Source organism: Tupaia chinensis, unplaced genomic scaffold (genome assembly GCF_000334495.1).
Source record: "Tupaia chinensis unplaced genomic scaffold, TupChi_1.0 Scaffold000066_1, whole genome shotgun sequence".
In the NCBI taxonomy this organism is placed as follows: Eukaryota; Metazoa; Chordata; class Mammalia; order Scandentia; family Tupaiidae; genus Tupaia; species Tupaia belangeri.
Genome location: NW_006159525.1, coordinates 9,594,302 through 9,618,127, shown reverse-complemented (window position 1 = coordinate 9,618,127; position 23,826 = coordinate 9,594,302). Strand labels below are relative to the sequence as shown.

The following is a 23,826-nucleotide window of genomic DNA, read 5'->3' as shown; positions in this document are numbered from 1 at the left end:
TCTTATCAATTCTTTACTAAATTAAAACTTTCTGTTTCTAGAAAATTTCATTCCAGAATGTTTCTTGATAAAGAATTATATCTCAAGTATTGACATTGAACAATCAAGTTAAAAAATGAGTCTGTCATGTATTCTATTGTATATCAATTTCAAGATGTATTTACAGCAAATCTCATGTTCTATACCATATAACTAGGAATTCAGAATGACTAGTGATTATCCAAAATATTAATTTTTATTTTCTTTTAGAGAAATCTATAGTTTTGCTCATTTATTTATAATCAATGCACCATTATATTATACAGATGTATGCAGGTAGTTTTCCCCTCTTTTTAATGTTAAAGTTCACATACAGAGTTTTAGAGGACCTTATGACTTTTCAGATTCTCCGAGTTGGCAGGAACGTCAAAGAGCAGGTAGTTCACAGTTTAGTTTTCACACCCAGTGTTGTTCATTCTAGGGTTTCAGTGAATGTGTAATCACATATATCACTGCCCCAAAATTCTCTGTGCTTTCTCTATTTATCTCTTCTTCCCTTTAACCTCTGGGAACCATTGATCTTCTGTCTCCATAGTTTTGCCTTTTTCCAGAATATCATGTACTTGAAGTGATACAGATATAGTCTCTTAAAATAACTACATTTAATAATTTGCATTTAAAATTCCTCTATGTCCTTTCATGGCTTGATAGCTCATTTCTTTTTAGTGCTGAGTAACATTTCACTGTTTAGTTAAACCACAGTTTATTTATCCATTCACCTACTGAAGACCATGTTGGTCACTTCTAAAGTTTGAAAATTAAGCAGAGAGCTGCTACTATATTTTTTTGTTCTTTCAACAATACCACATGGTCTTGATTTCTATAGCCTTATAGTAATGCATGAAGTCAGGTAGTCCTAGCCTTTGATTTTGTTTTTCTCCTTCAATACTGTGTTCACTATTCTTGGTTTTATGCCTGTTCATATAAAATTTAGAATCAATTTGTTAGTACCTGCAAAATAGCTTGCTGGGATTTTGATCGGGTTTGTATTGAATCGATAGAATAGGTTGGGAAAAACTGTTAGCTGGAAGATATAGAGTTTTCCTATGCAAAACCAGGGTATTTATTAACATAAATACTTAACTAACTAACTAACTAAATATATATATATATATGTACACACACACACATATACATACACACACACACACATATATATATATATATATGTATATATATATATATATATTAAATAATTTTACTGGATAAAGTATAGTAATTTAATAATTTTTTGAGATATTTTTGCCTTAGGGTGCATGTAATTGCTGGAAAGAGAGACAGAGACTGTGAGAGGGAAAGTAAGAAATCACCCTCCAGGGAAGATGTCCACACCACAACCCCTTTCTCCATTGTCCTCCTGGGATCTTAGGCACACATGCACATGTGCCTAGTGTGAGTTTTAAGCCACCAGATCTGTGATTCAAACCATGGTCGGCCATGTGGGAGCCCAGTGATGTTAACTGCTATATCATCTGCTGGTCCCAATAATTTTTTCTTTAGCATAGTAAAGATATAATTCTTTATCTTCTAGTTTATACTTTTTCTGATAAGAAATCTATAATTTCAATTTGTGTTTATTAGCATGTAATGTTTTTGCTTTCCATCTCTAGTCTGCTTTTTATTTTTTTGAGAGGCTTTTGCTATAGGGCACATGTGCTCGCCAGACAGAGAGAGAGAGACAGAGGGACAGAAAGCGAGAAATCACCCCCCGGGGGGGGGATGGCCATGATGCAATCCCTTCTCCTCCATTCTCTTGGGATCTTGGGCATGCATGCACACGCACCCAGCATATGTTTTAAGCCACTGGGTCTGAGACTTGAACCGTGGTCGACTACATGGGAGTCCAGCAACATAGCCATTACACCAACTGCTGGTCCCTAGTCTGCCTTTTTAAGACTTTTTTTTTTTTAATAGAGATTTTTGTTAATGGGTGCACATGCTTGTCAGAGAGACAGAGAGTCAGAAAGTGAGAAATGATCCCCTAGGGGGGATTGCTACACCGCAATCCCTTCTCCATTCTCCTCTCAGGGACTCTGGGCATGTATGCACACATGTCTGGTGTGAGTTTCAAGCTACTGGATCTGGGACTCCAACCATAGTTGGCCTTATGGGAGTCCAGCGACATAACCATTATGCCATCTGCTGGTCGCTTTAAGACTATAAAAACAAGGGCTTTTAATAATTTGTTTGTAATGTGCATTGATGTGTGCTGTTTGTGTATCTTGCTTAGAATTTATTGTGTTTTTCAAATTTTGTATCTTTCGATAATTTTATATTGATGTGTACCTTTAAATCTTTGAACATAGTTTAAATAACTAAAGTCCTTGTCAGCTTATACCAGCTTTTCTCTGATTTATGGATATGTTTTTATGGATGATTATACTGGTTATGGGTGATAATTTTATGTGTAACTTTTTGATTGGATATTACCAATCAAACTTATATTGTTGAATGCTGGATTTTGCCATCTTTCTTTAATCAGTGTTGAACTTCATTCTATATTAAACTATTCTCAGTTCAGTTAATCTTTCCAAATGCTTGCTCTTATTTTGTTAGGGCATATTTAGGCAAGCATTATGTTTAGGCTAGTCTAATTTTATGATGTGAGCCTTTTAGGGTTTCCATTAAATGTTGCATGTGTTTAACATGGATCCACTGTGGCTGCTCAGAAGTAAACCTCTCCTAGTCCTGGGTGAGCTTATGGAATTGTTCAGCATACAACGCTCTAGTTTCATGGAGTTGTGCATTACATACATGGCTCAGTTTCTGTAAGAGGTTCAAGGGAATCCCTGTGTAGATTTCCGGAGCTCTTTCTCTGCACAGCTCTCTCCTTCCCACAGTCTCTGTCTTCCCATCTCAGAGTGCTCCTGAACTCTGCTTAGGTCAGCCTTATTTACACTGTTTTCTGAAAAGGGAATCCATGCAGAAAGTCAGAGAATTTCTAATTCTCTTCTCTCAGTGTGCTGCTACTGTACAATGTCAGAAAAAAATTCATAAATTTTGTCCATTTTTCTGGTTTTCTTTTTTCCAGAGGAAATGCAAGTTCGGTTTCAGCACTTCCAGTATGGGTGGCCACAGAAGGCCTTTCACATTTATCTTTTACTGAATTTGGCAGGTTTCCCATTGAGATTTTGATTTCAATAAATATTATTATTATTTTCTATCTAGTGGCTTTTAATTTAAATTATTATGCTTTTAACCTCAGTAAGCAGTTGATTTTTAAAATCTTTGCCCCATTCTGATTATTGTATTTTTCTTGTTTTATATATCTATTTTCCTTTCATATACTTAAAATATATTTATTTTGCATTTTGTATCTGACAATTCCTGAATTCCTTGGTAGGTCTAGCTCTGCTCTTTGATGTTGGTGCTAAGCCTTGCTTATAGTGCTTTGAATCCGGAACCAGCAGTTGGCATAATGGTTATGTTGCTGGGCTCCCATGTAGTTGACCACGGTTCAAGTCTCTGGACCCGACGGCTTAAACTCACGCTGGGCGCATGTGCGTGCATGCCTAGGATCCCAAGAGGACAATGGAGGAGAAGGGATTGCGGTGTGGCTGTCCACCCAGGGGTGATTTTTCGCTTTCTGTCTCTCTGTCTCTGTCTTTCTGGCGAGCACACATGCCCTTTAGCAAAAACCTCTCCAAAAATAAAAAAAGATAGTTTTGATTCCTGGGTGTCTTGAAATTTGATGCCCTGAGCTCATATTTGATGGAGTTTTATTTATTGAAATCCTTTAAGCCTTGGGCTTAAATGTCAAGAGGTTTATATTTGCCACTACCAAGCTATTAAAAGGATGTTAACCTGAAATTATGTTAAGGTAATTTACCAGGGTCAGGGTATATAGTTGCTTTTATTCCAGGAGATTATTTTTTTCCCAAGGAAAACCTTTTCCTGGATCATGAATTAGGCAATGTGATTAAAACCACAAATGCATTAGGGTAAGCTGAACTATTAGAGAATTTTTTTCCTTTTACCCAGAGCCCCCTAATCCTAAAAGATCAATTTTCTTATCAGCTCTTTTTCTGGGGAGGTGAACTTTTTCTTTAGTTTGACTAAGGATCTAATCCTTCAGGATATGGGGGTCAGTCTCAGTTTTTTGCCTTCACCTTTCATGGGTCCACAGTCTCTTTGCCTGGTTTCTGTTAGCCTTTAGAAAATAAACTTGTAGCCACAGAGGCTGGTAAACACTTCAAGATAGGCACCAAGCCAGCTTTAATCTACTACTTCTAATCAACCACTTTTAGTTAATAATGAATACCTCAGAGGCCAAAAAGAAAAAAAAAGAAGAATAGTTGGCCATACAAAACAATGAAACACTGACCTTTGATACAAAGCGGATGAATACTGATTTAATGCTAAGCGAATCAAGTAAATCTATATTAGAGAGACATTGTAAGTTCCCGTTGAATATACACTGCATGTGTGCACTCGATGGCAAGATACCACAGCAGGGAGCACAACTGTAGACACCAGAGACAGTATAGAAACGGGATGAGAGAGAGAGAAGATAGAAGAAAAAACATCTAACAGACACAGGAATCTGGACCACCAGTGGCGTAATGGTAAAGGTTCTAGACTCCCACCTGGCCAGCTGTGGTTATAGTCTCAGACGTGGTGGCTTGGAAATCACTCTGAGAGTGTATGTACGTGTGTGTGTGCACATGCTCAAAATCTAAGAAGGAGAAAGAAGGAGACTGGGTTATGGTGTAGCCATCATCTGTAGGGGGGTGATTTCTCACTTTCCTTTTTCCTGTCACTGTCTCTCTCCAGCAAGCACATATACCCTATGGTAAAAACTTAAAAATACATAAAATAAGAAAAGTTATCTGCTGCTGATTATAGACATAGAAATATCTGTGACTGGGTTGATATGTACTATACTTATGCTGTACAAAACCATTTTGTACATTGTAAAGATGTATAGTGATTAAATAGAAATGTTAAAAACTGCAAAATAAATAAAACAACAAAAATTATTACTGTTAAGCTCAGCCCTGTACCTAAAAAAATATATGTTATATTTAGCCCAGGATTTTTAGATGATTCATAGTTAGGGAATTTTTTCAGGTTATCTACAGTACTATAATGTTCAAAATGCAGACTTTTACTGCAGGTGTTCCCAAGATTGGCACCTTCTCTTCCTTAGCTTATGTGAGTAGCTTATGTATGTATCCACTTCCCATACAAGTTATTTGCTATTGCATTATATTCTTTTTATTTTTCTCTCAGTGAACTCTGCAATAATCTTTTTCCAAAGGTTTTCCCATGTATAGTATGTGTCTTCTACCAGTGTGGAAGGGCCATGATCTTTTTGCAGGGCAGTCCTGAGGACAGTGTATCGCAGAGTGGGCACTCAAATATTTGTTAGACGAATAATTTCTTTCCTTGAAGTATACATGAGATTACAACATAAAGTATGTTTTTAAAACATCAGATTATATCAGCAAATACAACACAAGAATGCTTAGAATTCTGTTTGTTGTTTAAACCTGTGGTCTCAAACCATAAGAAAGTTAAATAATTACTCTTAAATAAAGATGGTTGAGTTAAAAACACTTTCCTGTGTATCAATAGGATAGCATTTACTTAGAAATTAAGAACAGGGCTATTCCAAATCATTTACACTCTCTCTAGTGGCAGGTATCTTACAAACAGCCCAAAACATACCAGGTATTCCTATTTGGGTATGCCTTCCATAGTAAGTTATGGAGTTACTATTCTATCAAATAAAAATCCAAGAAAGTGATTTTTATTCTAGTATGTTGAGTTTTAGTAAAATTTTTAGTAATAATTATGAAAATGTGCTTTAGAGAGTAACTTGAAAGTATCTTTAGGATATGACACCATCCCACCTCCAAAGAGAATTAAGAGCCTCGTATGTATGGGTAGAGCTATTTCACTTACAGGGAGTTGAGTTCTGTATTTAGCTATTAGGACAAGTCAAATTTCATGATGACAACTCTAAACTTAGAAAATACAATTTAAATATGGCTATTTCCCCCCTCCTGTAATCCTGGGAATGCTCTTGTTTTAATGTAGTTCTTTTACCATTCAAAACAGACTTCTCTTCAGGAAAAAAAAAAATCTTCAGGAATAAAGGTAACTACATAACCTAACCTCAAACAACAATACAAGTGAAAACAACCATAAAGTAAGCATTTATTGAATATTGAAGGGGTGGACATGGAGCTAGGAGCTTGATGTGCATTTCTTTATTTAACATTAAGGATTCTCTTACGATGTAAGTTTTTTTTTTTTTTTTGTTTGTTTTTTTTTTGCTATAGGGCACGTGCGCTCGCCAGACAGAGAGACAGAGAGACAGAAAGCGAGAAATCACCCCCCCAGCGGGGATGGTCATGCCGCAATCCCTTCTCCTCCATTCTCCTCTCGGGATCTTGGGCACGCATGCACACGCACCTGGCGTGAGTTTTAAGCCACCAGGTCTGGGACGCGAACCGCAGTCGACTATGTGGGAGTCCAGTGACATAGCCATTATGCTAACTGCTGGTCCCAGGATGTAGTTATTATTGTTATTATTCCCATTTGTAGGTGAGTGAACTGAGGGAGGTAAAGATGTTAGAGAACTTGCTCAGGTGACATAGTTACAGGTTAGTTAATAAAGTTCATATTTATAACAATTATTTAAATTGCACCACAAAGAGAAACATATTGAATGCTTAGTCCTGTTTTGGAAGTAGTTGGGTAATTCTATACTTTTTGTTTGTTTCATTGGGGGAATACAGAGTCAGAAATCCCTATTGTGAGTTACATGTGTGCTTAGGTCATACGGGACAAATGAAGTCAGATGGAGGCTTTATTCATGCATGTTTTCAACCCCAGGTTGTATCCATTTGAAGGATAATATCAATTACATTTAATTCAAAATTATGTTAAGGAATTTTAACTTCACTGACAATTTCTATTTGATTTGAGTCTATAGCCATAAATCTTGTTGACCTGCTATTTCATGAACATACCCTAACCAGGTTTCCTTCTTGGACTGAAAATCTCATCTGAGTTGTGATCTCTGTGCTTAAGCAGATTCCAAGTCAGAACTTGGAATCTATAATAAGCTATTTACCTTTTTTTGTATTTCAAGTAAAGGTAATCCTGAAAAACTGGCTACTTTGTTTCTTTAACTCTTGGGTCATTTTTAAAGACTTATTCTTCACGCCCCCTAGGTCAAAGTCTTTAATAAATATTGTCTAGAGCTGGAAATTTACTGATATGTAAGACCTTGTCTTAGTCTTTTTGGGTTACTTCATTTGCTTTAGCTTTGTATTCTTTTGCTTGTATGTTTTACATTTTCTCCCTCTTAGGTTCCTCTAGGGTTTCATTCAGTCAGAAAGCTAAGATCTTAGCACTAAGTGGCTACGGAGGAAATCCTCAGCTCCACCAGGACCATGCACCAAACTCACCCTGTAATGATGTCATCCAAAGGGGAGCATCAAGTCTGAGGAAGGGGACTTTCTGCTTCCTTGGTAGGGGTGGAAAAGAATCAGAGACCCTAGAGAACTGTTGACATTTGATGAAGTCTGTGTTCTAATTGTTTATTGCACTAAACATTTGAAAATCACAAGCTCTTTGTAAATAATAAATAAAAGGCGTATGTCTCTGAAGACGTCACAGGCTATTTCTGCAACTTTGTAATTTTCAAAGCCAGTAGCTTTTTTTTTTTTTTCTATTTAACTAAGTTTAACTGTAGGTCAAAAATAAAAGAATAATACAATGGTCTCATATTCAAGAATCTTATAAATTTTCTACAGAAATGGATGTTGTAAAAGAAAATGACATTTCTTCCAGCAGCCTGAGAGAAATTATTATCTTGCCTTAAATTACAAATGCACTGTTAACGACCTTACAATTCTCTGGACAGAAGGGTTGAAATAATAAGCCAGTGTTGCTTTACACTTGGGACTGGTACAATTATACCATGCATATAAGGGCAGGCACTCATGGGACATGGTGTCCTGACACAGATCCTTACAACAGGACAAAAAAGAAAAACTTGAGAGAAAAATGACATCGGAATACTTAATGCCAAATTCCAATGTTAAAGCTTATTTCAGTTTAACTATTTTCAACTGAATAGCTTGACATCGCTTATTATTTATTATTATTATTTGCTTTAAAACTGCCATGGCTGAATTTTGAAAGGTAGGAAACCATGGGAGACTAATTTAAATGGGAGGAATAATACCTTCTTTCTTCTGATAAATAGATAAATTCAATTTGTTTTGGAAATTAAAAAAAAAAAAAACCTCTTCTGACTTTCTATTAAAAGTACATATTAACCCAGGAAAGTTATTTATTGCCTGAGGAATTCAGCTCTATATCAATAAAGTCTCTTGATGTCTAAGACTTAGAATAAATATCAATAAGATGCAAACCCAGTCCTACGCACTCTATGTAGTCTAAGAGATGATCCACTCACCAATGGTTCTGGCAGGTGCTCACAGCTGGGTCTCCACTCTTTGCCATGTCTGGGACTTTTTCTACCTGCAAACACTCTTCTGCTTCCTCTAAAGGGCTGCTTTTGGAAAGGAAGGGTTCAGATTCTCCACACTCTTCCCTCTGATCTGTTTCAATCTGAATCAAAGGCACTTCCCTTGAGCAAAGGGATCGCCTAGTGCAGTTTCCAGTAACAGTATCATGGCAGGAAGTCTTTTCCTTTTTAGAATTTGAACTGTCCTGATTTGTAAAAGGTGCAGACGACACTGCGGGATGTTTGGTTTCAATAATAGAGTCTTTCCTTGGGTAATGGACAGACTCCTGAGCAAGCAGAGTTGGCCCACAGGGCAGTCTGCTCACAGCTGATCTGTTTGCACTTCTCTCCTCTCCCGAGAGAGAGCCACCAGGAACAGACCCGGGCTGGGCATCGGCTGCCTCTGCATCATCTACTATGATTTTGTTTTTGCGCATGAGGGCCTCAATTGAGTTTGCCCATGTTTCATGAATTAACATGTTTGTGATCTGGTCAGTCCCACCTCTCCGATACAAGCAAGAGTCGGATTTGCAGAGACCTGATGAGGAAGCGCTAGCAACTGGCTGTACGCTTAGGAAATCTTGTGGGCAGTTTTGAGCAAATCCATCTAAGGAGTTGGCTTTGACGGGTGCATTCACTGTTAACCTGGTACATGGAGCTGTGCTGTCCGGCATGGATGACTGTCTGTGGCACAGCAGGGGTCGGAAAGAAGGAACCAATAAGCCAGCTGCCCAGTCTTGGCTGTTCCTTCTGGAGGAGGTGCTGTCTTTGCTTTCTCTTTCAATGTCCCTCAGCATGTACCGGTAGAACTCCTCGGTGATGCTCTCTGTGCTGGACTGCTTAGAGGGACAGCTCGGCCTCACGCTCAGGTGGTCACTTTTCCGGCATGCCTGTTGCATTGCCGAGTTCAGAATGCTGCTGGCGTTCTTGCCAGCATAGTAATCCAGCAGGAGCTCAAAGCCTCTCCCCTCGTTTTCCATCTGGTTCACCATGAACCTGGAAAACTCATCAGTGATGCTCTCACAGCTCGATTGTTTAGAGACAGAGCTGGCCCTGCTGACTGGCTGGCTTAAGGTACTCATTAAACCCAGGCTGTTTGCATAGGCTCTGGCTTCTGAGTCCTCCTCTGGAATGCTCTCACAGCTGGAGGCCTTCAGCCGGTTCCACCTGTCACTGCTCAATAACCGACTCCGGGAATAACTTTGGGCTTGCCACACACCGTCCACCGTGGAAAATTCCTTTAGGCTCATGATCTTGGCGGCCACTTCGTTTGCAAAAATACTGACAGAATCTGGGATGTCCTCGAGGTTCATAGACTCATCCACGACCCTGTTCATCAGCTTCTCCTTCAGCTCAGGGTGCTCGTCCGTCTTCCTTTTGATCTCACTGAGCCTGGGTGGTTTGTGTTTCCTCACAGTAGCCCCACCAGCTTGGCTTTCCTTCTTTCTCTTCAAGGACCTGCAAGATATGTTTGGTGTAACCAAAAACTCATTCCCTCTTTTCCATGCACAAAACCAGGGTTGTTTTCCATTTGAGTTGTCAAGGCAAATTGCTGCGATTTCAGTTGCCATGGAGACAACTGTCTCTGCTAATTCTTCCGCAAAGTCTGTAATGCAGTAGATGTCTGCATGCTTGGCTTGTGGTGTGGACTGAGCAGGGAGCAGCAACTCATCCCCTAACAGGGACAGGTTAACTTGAACTTCGCTGTTGAGAGGCATGGCACAATCGTACTTTTCTTGGGTATTTGGACTAGTACTGTCCTCAGCATCCCGGGACCTGCTCCTGCACTTGCTGACTGTCAGTGCCCTCTCTTCCTCTGAAGAGTCTCTATGTTTGTTTTCACTGTGACGGGGTGTCTGATGAGGGGTTTTTGAATCCTCTCCCATCGTGCCTTTCAGGTATATTTCCATGGGAGATGTTTTAGTCGTTGAAGAATCAAGCATTCTGTGACTACATGACAATTCAAATTGCACTGTGGGATTCCTGAAGGGGCCTGGTCTGGTTTCACCCTGGTTGCCTTGCTGTGAATGCCCATCATATACAAGATTATTGGTGACAAGACTAGTATGGTGTGGACTGCTAAGTGTATGGTCACTGGAATATTCAATGGCTTTTGTCCATGTTTGACCAGCAGCCTGACCAGATGACTGGCAGCCTATTTCTGCTTCCCGCCATCTGATGGTCTCCTTAGAAGGGACACTGGGACATTCACCAAGCCGTATAATATGACTCATCTTCTTGAATGTGACACATATCACATTGAAGAGCAGTTGATTCGTGCTTTCCATTAAGGTGTCCAGAGTTTCAGATGAGTGCCTGCCATTGCTGGTTTCAATTAGTTTATTTTTCTGGTGAACTTCTTCAATGGAGTGCTTCAGGATAACATTGGACAGGGTCTGTGCCAGTTCACTCCTGAGGGCATTTTCTGAGTACATGGTCTGAGGCTTTGAAGCAGTTTCTATGATTCTACTATTCATGGATTCCATGAGGTCTCCAATGCTGCTGTAGGCATTAGGCTTTGTTAAAACCAGAGCTGCTTCTCTGAACAATGCTTCTGCAATGGCTTCCTTCCCCAGCTCTAGGCTCTTCCCTGTTGCTAAGCTAGAAAGTGAGGGGATTGCTTCTGAAGCCTCAGCTGCAGGCAAGAGGCCACTTGAAGCCACAGGGTATGTCACCTCTTCTCTTTCACCCAAACCACACACAGCAACAGCACTGGCCACCTGAGTCATTCCACACAAAGCAGATGGAAAGGAGTATTCACTGATGGAAGGTTCCTTGGGTCCTGGGTAAGCTTGTGTTCTCAGTGTTTCACTGCCACCTAGCTGAGGGTGTGGTACCAGGGACTCTTGCTCCATTTTGAGTCTTTCGGTGGCCTGTGGACTGGAAATGGTTCCAATCACTGTGGCTGCACAAGCTAATGCTACCTCCAGAGCACTCTGGGAGTGTCTGCTGGAGGTTTCTCCAGAAAGAACACCTGTGGTTTCAACAGAGATGTCTGCCTCTGGACATGAGGAGATGCCTGGCTCAGGGGCAGCATCGCTACCATCTGGACTCTGAACAATGACGATTTTAGGGAGCTCATTCCATGACCGAGGGACCATGATATCTTTGGTGGAACAGCCACTGGGAAGCAGAGCACTTCCTACAGAAACACTGATGGCAGATTCCTGGGGAAGTATAGGCTGAGATTGAGATAATCGAATAAATGCATCTTGCAGCACAGATTCTGCTAAGTTTGTAGCATACTCGCCTGCTGTGTCTTCTCCATCTTGTATAGGAAGAAGAGAGTTTCTTGGTAATCCATATCCTTCTGGGCCAGGGTTGTTGCCCTGCTCAGTAACAGTGCCACATGCAGAAGGTACATCTTTCTTAGCCATCTTGGAGAAATAAGCATCACTTGGGATATACAGTGCCTGTGATTTTCCCACTTGACTTTTAGAATTTTCCGAATAATAATAATTTGTAGCTGGTCTCTCATGCCCCAAGGCTTCACCTTTCCACAGTGAAGGCTTGACTGAAGGATCTAGACTCTGCAAGGCTACGTTGTCTGCTGTGTTCTCCCAAGATTGTTCTGTTCTAATCAATGGTGTATGATATTTGCTAATGTATTTGTCTTCCAAAGCATAAAACATTTTTTCCTTGTTGTAATCCCATTCCTCCTGTAAAGTTTCCTTTGGCTTCTTACTTTCTAAGACATTGACTGAGACATTTATATTTTCATAACCTAGTGAAGAGAAAGTGAAGATTACCATCACTTTTTGTTTAACAGATTGTCCTGAGTCTAAAATAATAATTACTTTTTAAAAAGAGAGACTTTTGCTATAGGACACGTGTACATGCTGGAGAGACAGAGTGAGAAATCACCACACCACACCACACTCTCTTCTCTAGTCTCCTCTTCGGATTTTGGACATGCATGCACATGTGCCTAGTGTGAATTTCAAGTTGCTGGGTCCAGGACTCGAACCACAGTTGGCCATGTGGGAGTCCAGCAATGTAACCACTACACCATCTACTAGTTTCAATAATTACTTTCTGAAAATGCCTTATAATATCAGCTATCTTTTGTTTTACCTCAAATCTAGCGTTTTACATATTTCCTCAAGGGAAGTGATTCTACAAAGGCTTTCACATTTCACTATGCGATGTCAACCAACAGAACAGTTTTCGATGTGAGATACTTATGTAAAAGCTAGAGTAGAGAAGGTGTTTGGGGACTTGTCCCCATTCTTCCAGGGAAAGTAGCCAAACAATTTCATCTTAGAGTTTCCCAGTGTGTACAGAAAGAAGATGAGTAAAGCAACCTGCTGTCAAGTTTGTATAAAACGTGCCTCAGAGACAGTAGTGACGACATCTGGGGTATCCCTTCCTTTGTGTCTAAGACTTGGGGAGAGAAACTGATTGTCCACTGGGTCTTATTAATGACTCACTGAAAGAGCTGAACATATATGATTGCTAGTACTCTCCCAGGTTTTCTCCTGTCCTCACGACAATCATGAGCTTTGGCCTGGGTGTACTCCCTAATGCAGATAAAGAAGTCAGGGCTCCAAAACACTAGATAACCAGCCCTAGATCTCACAGGATCCAAATGGCAGTCCCAGGAAACAAATCCAGACTAGTCAAGCCAGATTCCAATTAATATATGACTTCTATAAGAGTCCTAGGGAAGTTAGCTTTCCTCCCAGTATAATAGCCTCCATCTCTTTGCAAGTGGGAGGATTTATCTTTAAAATACACCTTTCCTTTAGCATCCCTAAGGCATTTTTTGGAAGCCTGGATCCATCCAACCATTAAGTCGGCTAAGTGCATTAGTCAGTGTTTTCACTGGTATTCTTTTATCTTTGTTCCTTAAAACTCAGCAAGAGAGAATTGTGATGTGTCAGCCCAGCTGAAGTGTCCTGACGCTTTTATGAAATCTCATCCAGGGAGTTTTACATGGTAACCAATTTCAGAATACACATTTGTTTTATTGGCAAGTTCTCACCGTTCCTATACTCTTCCACCTCACTTTCCTCCTCCAAGTGCTCAGAGGCAGTGAGAAAATCTTCCTCAATTGAGGACAAGGAGCAGTTTGTGTCATCCTCCAGTTTCAAGATGTTTGTTTCCAAGTGGAGCTGCCGCTCCTGAACCAGTTCTAGACCAATCAAAAATTTGTTGATTTCAAAGATGATGCAATTGGTACTATTTGGTCTGTTCCCTCTTGCGCATTGGACCAAGCAGATATCTGGCAGCCAAGGGCACTAAAAGCAGAGAGAAAAGGAGGCATTTATTAAAAAGGGAAAATAAAAGACTATTGCTTCTGACCTTTTTCTTTGCAGCAATATCTCCTGTTAAAAGGAGTGGGACCTTTAAAATATTTGAAATATCTTCTGGGTTTGTATTGATGAACTGCTTGAAAAAAATTCAAGTGATGTGTGGGGACATAGGGTACCCAGGAGAGTCTGACTTAGGGAAAAATAGATCAGCCATGTCACATATTTTAGTTCCTCCCGGTCAAAGTGAAAATTGAACTGGACATGAAAGACTTTATTCCAGAGTATTGAAATGGGCTGAAATAAAAGTCAAGACGGTTAAGAGCTGGGGTTGAGCGGAACTTTAGGGCATCTGTGTTTGCTAATTGTCTTTACCCAAAGGAAAAGTAAATTTTCTTCTTTTTTTTCTTAAGGGGAAGTAGCTTTACAACTCAGAGCAAGGTGATCACAGAAGTTGGTCTCCTATCTGCATACAGAGAATGAAAGATTAAGAGCACTATTAATATTTTGTTGATTACTTTTTGTAATTTTAATATAATTACTTATTTAATTTTATTTATTATTACTATTTTTTAATTTGACAAGAGAGATAGAGAAGGAAAGTGAGGAAGCAAGCCACCAGGTCCAGGGCTCTCACACGGTCTCCCACATGAGAGTGCAGTACCTTAACGACCACAGCACTTTCCAGTCCTGGCGATTATTTTATTTACATATTTATTTTTGGAGAGGTTTTTGCTATAGGGCGTGTGCGCTCACCAGAAAGACAGAGAGAGACAGAGAGACAGCAAGCAAGAAATCACCCCCCAGGGGGGATGGCCATGCTGCAATTCCTTCTCCTCCATTCTCCTCTTGGGATCTTGGGCACATATGCACACGCTCCCGGCATGAGTTTAAGCCACCAGGTCCAGGACTCGAACCGCGGTCAGCTACATGGGAGTTCAGCGACATACCATTACGCTAACTGCTGGTCCCCTGGCAATTATTTTTTAAAGAGATAGCTCCCAGGTCCTTGACTGTCACTCCTGGGCTATAAAACTGGCAAGAAGCTTTGGAAGAAGATTTATATCTTGAAAGGGCAGAAAAAGCACTATAGCTATAAATTTTCTAGATTAAATGCTCTAAGAGAAGTCAAGCTCTCGAGTCAGAGAGAAGCCTGTTTAAAGTTTGATCAAGTTTGGGGACTGTTAAGGCTGTCTTGGTCTCCTTTCTTGATTAAAGAAAGGAGTTTTGAATTGAGTTCCAATTGCTCAGATTAATATCCTTTTCTGCTTTGATGATATTAAAACCTCTGCCAGTATTTCAGAGGTGTGGTTAAGTGTTCTATAAACTATAGTTAGATTTTGTTCCGTGTATTTCTCATCAGAAGTAGCGAACCGACATGAAATTTTAAGTACTCTACTGGAAGTACTATCTCTGAAGAACCGACCTGAGAAGAACGGTGATAAAGAGGCCGGACCACATTATTGAGTGGTGTCCCAGTTAGACCTTATAGTTCTGTTCAGTTTTAGGGTTACAGACCATGTCCTTACTCCCCACTATACACTTTCACTATTCATATTATTATTCACTAAGATATAAATTAAATAGTTTTAATTGCTCCTGTACAGATTACCAATAAATAAAAAAGACATGTGCATCAGGATTTTCATTTTTTTAATTGCCCAAGGAATGTGCACTTGCCAGAGAAAGACAGAGAAGGAGAAAGCACCCTTCAGTGAGGCATGGTTATGCTGCAATCTGGCCTTCCCCCTTTCTCCATCCAGGATTTGGAGTATGTGAGCACAGGCACCAGACATTTTTTTTTTTCAAGCTGTTGGGGCAAGGATTTAAATCACTGTTGGCCATGTGGGAGCTGGCTCCTTTACCCACTAGGCTATGGGGCCAGCCCAGAGCATTCGTCTTAATAAGAGGAATAAGGAGTCAGACTACTGACAGAAGTAGAATGAGAGTCTCTAGCAGGCTGACATACATGGGAAGTTTCTTTTTCACATATGGAGACCTCCCTTAGTACACCAGGTATGCACAAGCAATGCTCTAGGGCCGGCTGAAGCTGTAGAGGGATTGCAGTGACAAGATCCTGTTTGGAATGTTTACTCTCTTTCTTGCTCATAGAAGAGAAACTTATTTTTTTTTTAAAGAGGAACTACTGAATATGTGATGGTTCATAATTATTGCTATTATTATTTTTTTAATTTTAAATTTATTCTATATTCATTCATTGTACATGATCCCAACATACAAAATGCAATTTCCCATCCAGAATACACTGTATATTGGTTTGATCAAGGATAATACCATATATGTTATTGTCAACAATTAATTTTCCATTTCTTGTTTCTTATATGTTTTTGCCTTTTTTCCCCCTCTTCTTTTTCCCTTAATTCTCTACTTCTCACCCTCTGCCACTTCCCCCATCTTCCTCCCACACTGTCTCTGGTATCTACAGTTGCTTTCCATGCCTTTTTTCCCTCCACATTTTGTTGATTTACAAAACATCTTGATCTAAATACTTTCTGTAGCAAGTTCAGCTATATATACATATCTGTGAACACATGTGTGACTTTAGGCATAAAACTCAGTGAGTAGAATGAATATATTATAAAGTAGCATCTAGCTGAGGCTGTATAGCTTACTATAGTTATTAAATAGGTATTTTTAAAAATATATTGTTTAATTTCAAGAAAAGCACTTTTTGCTCTAATAAATCAAAATATGAAAATGATAAGAGAAATTTGTTTAAGACTTAAAGCCAGAAAAAAGGTTAGGATTCTTTTCAAATAGTAGGTAGATGAATCTATCAACAGATGGAGAAGACAAAAATCCTTAAATTCTGAAAATAAAGTGTAGAAGAAAATCAGTAATGTTTTAGTCAAAAGTCATAAAATTCTATTTCACCAATTCAGTCTCATTTAATAAATCTCTCTTCTGTTGTAGTCTGATCGTTCCATTTAAATTTTGGAAGTTAACATTCAACTCCAGACTTGTCCCTACCATTAAGTTGTCCATTTTTTCATTTGTTATTATTAAGAGAAAATGCCCTAAACAGAAACAAGACTTAATGGTCAAGAGAATTAAATAAATTGATCTGAAAGAAGAACTTGAATTGCTTGGAAAAAATATTTTATGTCTAACTATTCACCTGATACAAAAAATTATTGGGAACCAGCAGTTAGCATAATGGCTATTTCGCTGGACTCCCACGTAGTCAACCGTGGTTCGCGTCCTGGACCTGGTGGCTTAAAACTCACGCCGGACGTGTGTGCGTGCGTGCCCAAGATCCCGAGAGGAGAATGGAGGAGAAGGGATTGCAGCATGACCATCCCCCGTGGGGGGGTGATTTCTTGCTTTCTGTCTCTATGTCTCTCTCTGTCTGTCTGTTGAGGGCACCCGCCCTATAGCAAAAACCTCTCCAAAAAAAAAAAAAAAAGAATTATTTAAATCATATGCTGATTCGTGTTTGGAGGTAATGGGTCTAACACTAGTGAACTTGCCATTTTGGAGTTCTTGAGTCTGATTGTGTGTATATGTGCATAGTGAGTGTGCATATATGCAAACGAACACATGCCAGCACACATAGATATTTATATTTCTTAAAAATAGTACATATTTTTATTACATAAATACCATTTATCAATCTCTTTGATAAAATATTATAGAGGAATTCTAGAAAATATGATTATAAAATAAAAATCCAATCATTCTCCAAGGAGTTCTGAGATCCCTAGGGGGCTCAGAAATAGAGTTCACCTTTGTGGATAAATGAGTAAGTCTGTTTTTGAAGAAAAGTGCTCTATGGCCTTGCTTTTCAAAGCATAAGTTATGGATTAGCAGCCTCAGCATTATGTGGGAGCTTGTAAGAAACGTGCAATGAGGGGTCAGCAGGTTGAGTGGTGGTTAAGGTGCTGGATTTCCAGTCCCAAAATTTATGAGTCACACTGAATGTGTGTACTTGCATGCACCAAATCCTGAGAGAGTGGAAGAGAAGGTATTATGGCCATTTCCCCTGGGGGGCAATTTCTCACGTTCCTTCTCTTTGTCTCTCTCTGTATCTCTCCTGCCAGAGTATGTGGTCTGTGGCAAAAACCTAAAAAACAAAAAGAAAAGAGAAAATGTACAATATCAGGCCTCACCCCAGCTTTAAACCAGATCCTGCATTTTCTTGGAAGTTCTTGGTAATTCCTATATTTATGAACATTTGAGAAGTACTAGTGTATAGCATTTGTTGAAATCACAAATAGTGAGACACGATTGTTATGGGTCAAAGGTGCCAAGTGGTTTGCTTATATTCTTCTTCATGGGGGTCTATGGAAACAGTTAGCTATGCCTTTGGACCTGATTCTGATTCCTTGAACAATGCAGCTTAAGCTTCTTTTGCCATTTTCCTCATAATTAGAGAGAATTAGGAAGAAAAATAGAAAGGTAAGACATTTGTGGGACACAGAAATGATTTATTACCTGTTGATGATGACGTGTATAGTATTCTTAACTGGACTGGTCTGAAGTGTATTTCATGTTGGGTAAATTCTCTATACAATCTAAATGATATATAGCAATTGAATGTGTAAAAAACAATAATAAATTTTAAAAAATTAATTCCAAAAACAAATATGAAAAAATATTATGAATCTACAGGTAACCAACTTCAATGGGACAAAGCAGCCAAATGCAGAATATCCCTAGAAATAAGGGTTGATTAGTTCCACTCCAGATTCAGCACTGAAGTGCTGCCCTACATTCCGATTAATTAAAACATATGGGTTGTGGTGTCTGCACAATGATTTAGGGGGTTGGGAGACTGCAGCAGGGTAAAACGAAACAGGAGGTGGTGGAGGAACAAAGCAGTATCAAATGGTAAAGACAATACTGATAACTCTTCAGAAAAGGCAGGTAGAATTTGGAACTTCTTTTGGAGGGCGATCTTTAATGAGTCCTTGGCATTTCTACTCACTCTGATCTCAGTGACCATCCATGTGGTCTGTGTGACTCATTTGCCCATCTTCTGGTGCTCACACATGTGGGGCAGCATTTTCTTCCCTGCTCATAATCTGAGTTGTTTTCATAGAGTTAATTCATCTCCATCTGTAGAGGTGATTATGTGACTCAGCCTGGCCAATCTGAACAATGGATTCCTTAGACCATGGTGATTGGTTCAGAAATGGGCATGAGACACATAGAAAATAGGACATGATGAGATTTTTTTGTAGAGAGCTGCTTGGAAGGGACATTTACTCTTTATCTCTTGATTTGAACCCACAAGGATATTGCCTCCTTGTGAGAAGGCCTTGTCTGATAATGGGGACGATGGAAAGAAAGGAGGGACACAAGAAAAATCCATGCCTCGATGATGTTGTTCAAGTCCCTGTTATCTATCCACTGTGTTTTGTTTGTTTGTTTTTAAAGTTACATGAGATGATACATTCTGTTTGTGCTTAAGCCAATTTTCTGTCATGTTTAATTAAGAATTCTAACCTGAATTAATCAAAGTCTAGTAAGTTCAACTCAAGGTCAGGTCTAATTAATTTCAATATCAATTTTCATCAAGATAATGGAAGAAAGCTGGGATTTCCCAGTAATATCCATACTTGCAAAAAGCTAGACAAAATGCTCTATAAACCCAAAGCACCATTAAAGAAAATGTATAAATGCTATAAAGAAAATAGGAAGAAAGTCTTCATTCTATGCCCTATTTTGAAGACATACTGTGCAATTTGTTGACTAACCAAGATTACTGAGGATTCATGTAATTGTAGGGTACATTGTTAGTAGCTATAGCACCAGATATGACCTACAGATAAAGGTAATTTGGTTAATTTATCATATCACTTCAGCACTTTGAAAAACCAAAACAGGGCCTAGAATTTTTTTTGTAAAGTGGACTTGCTATTAGTTATTTTTACATAAGTCATGTATTATTATTAAAAATATGCAATTCTCCTTCAAAAAAAAGCCATTATTTTATATCTTGACATTAAAAGATAAATCATTTTTCTTTTATCCTGGGAATTTTATTGTCTGTGTCCAGACAATTCTCTTTGTATCCTTGGGGTTACTGTCCTGTATTTAGTAGCTTGGGTAGTTTGGTGTCTGCTGAAAAATAAAGAATATCCGGGAAGATGACACTGCGAGATTCTGAGATCACGAGGTGAGTTAGCCTAAAGGATATAGAAACATGGTAAATGGGTATAAACACCAGATATAGTGTGTGAGAAAGAGGAGGGTCTGAGGAAGGACATTTAGAAGAAAAATAGGGAGGCAAAGCATTAATGGCACAAAGAAATGTGGTATTATCTATTGAAGATATTTTATAATTTTATCAACTGAACTAGGGAGAAATGTTCACATGTTGAAATATTCACTTTGTAAGCTAAATAATGGGATTGAATGCATAAAAGAAAATGAAACAAAAAATGTAAATAAAAAATTAAAGTGATAATAAAATTTCCATCCCTAAAAAATTGTTTTTTGATTCTGTCCCTAAAAGATAAGACAATTCTAATTTTTTGATTATCCAGTATACTTGCGGAAAGCCCAAATGCCTAGGCTGCTCTAGTTCAAGTGCAACCTAGCATTATGAGCTAGAGAAGATAATAGAAATTGGGAATTACTGTAAGGGAAGCTCTATAAAAACCTGAGTGACAATATTTAGAATAAATACAAATGAAGACCACTCTTGAATACAAAAGCTCCCTCCCCACTTTCTGCTATAGAGCACATGTGTTTTCTGGAGAGAGACACTCAGAGAGAGAAAGTGAGAAATCATCCCCTAGAGAGGATAGGTACACTACAATACCCTCTCCACTACTTTCTTCTCGGGATTTTGGGCAAGCACACACATGCACACAGCATGTTTTTCAAGCCACTAGGTTCAGGTTTTGAACCTCATGTCAGCCATATGGGATCTAGTGCCTTTAGCCACCTCGCCACTTGCTCGCCCACAAAGGCATCGTTGTATTCTTATGCCACAGGAGCTGTGTGTAGCAAGAGTTCATATTGATTCATCTGATTCGTGCAAAGCTGACTCTAGATTACTTATCATTAAGTGAATCACTTATCAAGAACTGATATTTATTACCTTTGAAACTTCAAAATTCGCCTGGAGATTTCCAGATGCTAACCCACTTAGGAGGACAATTTCATTTTCTTTTGGCTGTTGGACATTCATGGAGCTGATAAGTTTTGGAAGATCTGGTGAAACATTGACAAGTTTCTGTGGAGCAAGAATCATTAGTTTAGCTGATTTATGTTTCACTTTCAAAATACTACCTCCAAATTATTTCACTTGCAAAAATGATTTACTTGTGTAACTGCTCATACTATAGATTGCTTAATCTATCAAACTTATTATTAGAAGAAACGACATAAAATTAAAGCATGGAATTTACATTGGAATGGAAAATGTAAGCTTGAAAAGTTTTTAGTTTTAAAATTTCCAAAGTAAACATTTAGTAATTATTATCACCTCAAAACATAAGTAGTAGACTGGAAATTTTTTCCCTGTTAAACTTTGAACCAGAGAATTGTTTACTAATACTCTTCTGTTCTAATAAAGTCAATAATAATGATAAAAAATAATGATGAACATAGATTTTACTGTATGTACTGAACACTGTATTAAAGACTATGTGTACATATATATGTGTACATATATATGTGTACATATATTATGTCTTACAACAACCTTATATGGATTAGGTAGCATTATGGCTTTTATTACATATATACAGCTTAAGGCCCAGAGTAATTTGCACAAGTTTGTGTAGCTAAATCATTGCCAAAGTGTGTACTCTTAGCCATAGCTGATTATCCCAAATCACTCACATAAATTCTTTAAATGCACAGTTCTTAAGATGCCAATTTGCCAGTGACTGAATGTGTATATATATATATATATATGTATATTTCTCAAAAAAAGTGAGAAATCACTCCCTAGGGGAGATGGCCATGCTGTAATCCCTTCTCTTCTCCTCCATTCTCCTCTCAGGATTTTGGGCAAGCATGCACCCAAGCCCGGCATGAGTTTTAAGCCACTGGGTCCCGGACTCAAACCATGGTCGACTGTGTGGGAGTCCAGCAGCATAACCATTATACCATCTGCTGGGCCTGACTAGGTGCATAAAATTTAAGTCCCAGGTGAATATAAAACATTTAAGGTAAGCAGCAGAAAGGGGGTAAGCCTGAGCAACCAAAGGAAGGTCCAGCTAGTATCACTTGGGTTTTGGAAGGTCTTGGAAAATTCATCTTAGACAGGGTACTTGAGAAGAAAGGAAAAGCAAAAAATCCACTTTAAGGTGGCAACAAGAAGCCCTGGTTTGGAAAGCAGGTTTAATTACACAGGAAAGTAAATTTCACAAATGTAAGGGAAGATTTTATGGAAAATGTCAGGAGAGGATGAGAAATATGGACTAGGCTGGAATCATTTCTTTACAGTCTCCTACAAAGTGAGCTTCATTTACAGATGAAGTTGTGCTGGGGCACCTTGCTCACGAGATCCTGGAGGGTGTAATTTCCAGACCTTACCTGCTGCAGGTGCTCAGTGCTGCAGTCATCCTTGTTCACATCCAGATTCACAAAGCAGACCTAGGAAAGAGGGCAACAACCGTCATTAAGTGAAAAATGTGGTAAGGCAGGAATCCCTTTGCACATAGTGTAAATGGAAGCATAAATAGTTGATAAGGCTCAGAAGCCGTTCATGGTCTAGAGAAGTTTGAGAATATGCGTACAATAATTGAAACTTTGCCCTTGGAAAACAGATTCGATATCCATTAATACTTGGGCTTTTAATAGCATGCAGCTAGGACTGCAGTCACTGAATTGATTAGACAGTTTCCCACTCACCTTTAAGAGAGGTGCATTACCTTGCCCCTGGGCTTCACAAAGCTCTTAATATTTTGTGGCACAGTGGGAGAGGGCAAAGCAGAAACCAGAAGCCAGAGAAAAGCATCTATAATAATGATTTATCTGCCCCCTAATATCAACTTTAGTTCTCCAAGGGTGAACTCTTTTTTCATTCATTCTGGGCTGCAAAATTCTCCTTATACCTGGAGAAAAGCCTTCACACTTGTTAACTCAGCCAAGACAGGAACAAAGCAAGACATACCCCCACCACTTGCCTAGACAAGGCAAGCAGATCTTTCTGTATCTCTCTGGTAGGGCATGAGCCAGGTTTCTTAGAGCCTGATGCACATACACTTTTGAGAGGCATTCTTTAAGGAAAGGAGTAACAAAAAAAATCCTAAATGAACTGAGAAAGCAAATACTTATTTAGAGGGGAAAGAAAAGCCACAAGAAAATTAAAGGTTTACAAATATCACAAACATGGAAACTTCCAGAAAAATGATATTTTAATAAATCAGCTGTCCAATATAGCCATATAATACTTTTTTTTCCAGCAGTTTTGACTGCATCTCTTAGGTCACCTCTTTATGTGAAAACAGTTTTTTAATATCATTTTCTCTAGAGAAACTAGATGGCTAAGCCAGTTTTTCGCTAAGTTGGTTAATTGGATTTTCTTAGTTTCCCACATTTTTACTAAAAATATCTTACTTAATTTTCATCTTATTGTCAAATTTAGTGGAAAACTACTATACGATTTATTTCATATATGAGTTGCTATACTCACTAATTGTGCTACTATCACAGTTTTGTACACGTTGCAGAGGTAAGAATTCTCATGTTTTATTTTTTCCCAGGAAAACTGAGGAAAAAACATACAATACATTTATTATTTTCAATGCTGCTTTAGCAAATAAATTCTCTCTAGGAGAGAATTTCTGGTTCACAGGCATCAATGAAAGCCCAATCTTTTATTTAAATGTTGAATGTCTGATGACAGGAAGAATTCCACATAGACTAACTTTGAGCATGTAAACTTTCTTTCCTCTCTAATCATTACACGTTGTGATCTTGGGAAGCCTAGGACATGCTGAAGAGTCATGTGATTTCTGACCTAACACCTTCACGGCACAATGTCTAGTGGAGTTGCCACTCTTCACCAAGAAGTAGGGGTATTCCTGGAAGCCATTCCTACATACGGATGGCTAGCAATCA

The 23,826-nt window shown here is 38.8% G+C and overlaps 1 protein-coding gene across 2 annotated transcripts in view; it reads right to left on the bottom strand.

Annotated features, from left to right (window-relative positions):
* SPHKAP (SPHK1 interactor, AKAP domain containing) overlaps positions 1 to 23,826 on the bottom strand; it is a 201,968-nt gene that overhangs the window by 21,133 nt on the left and 157,009 nt on the right. For both annotated transcript variants that reach the window (XM_006141926.2, XM_006141927.2), the window contains exons 4-7: positions 22,297 to 22,356; positions 20,852 to 20,986; positions 13,512 to 13,767; positions 8,477 to 12,251 (exon numbers count right to left, since the gene is read on the bottom strand). In XM_006141926.2, the coding sequence (XP_006141988.1) occupies positions 8,477 to 12,251; positions 13,512 to 13,767; positions 20,852 to 20,986; positions 22,297 to 22,356 (4,226 nt within the window). The remainder of the gene's footprint in view (positions 1 to 8,476; positions 12,252 to 13,511; positions 13,768 to 20,851; positions 20,987 to 22,296; positions 22,357 to 23,826) is intronic.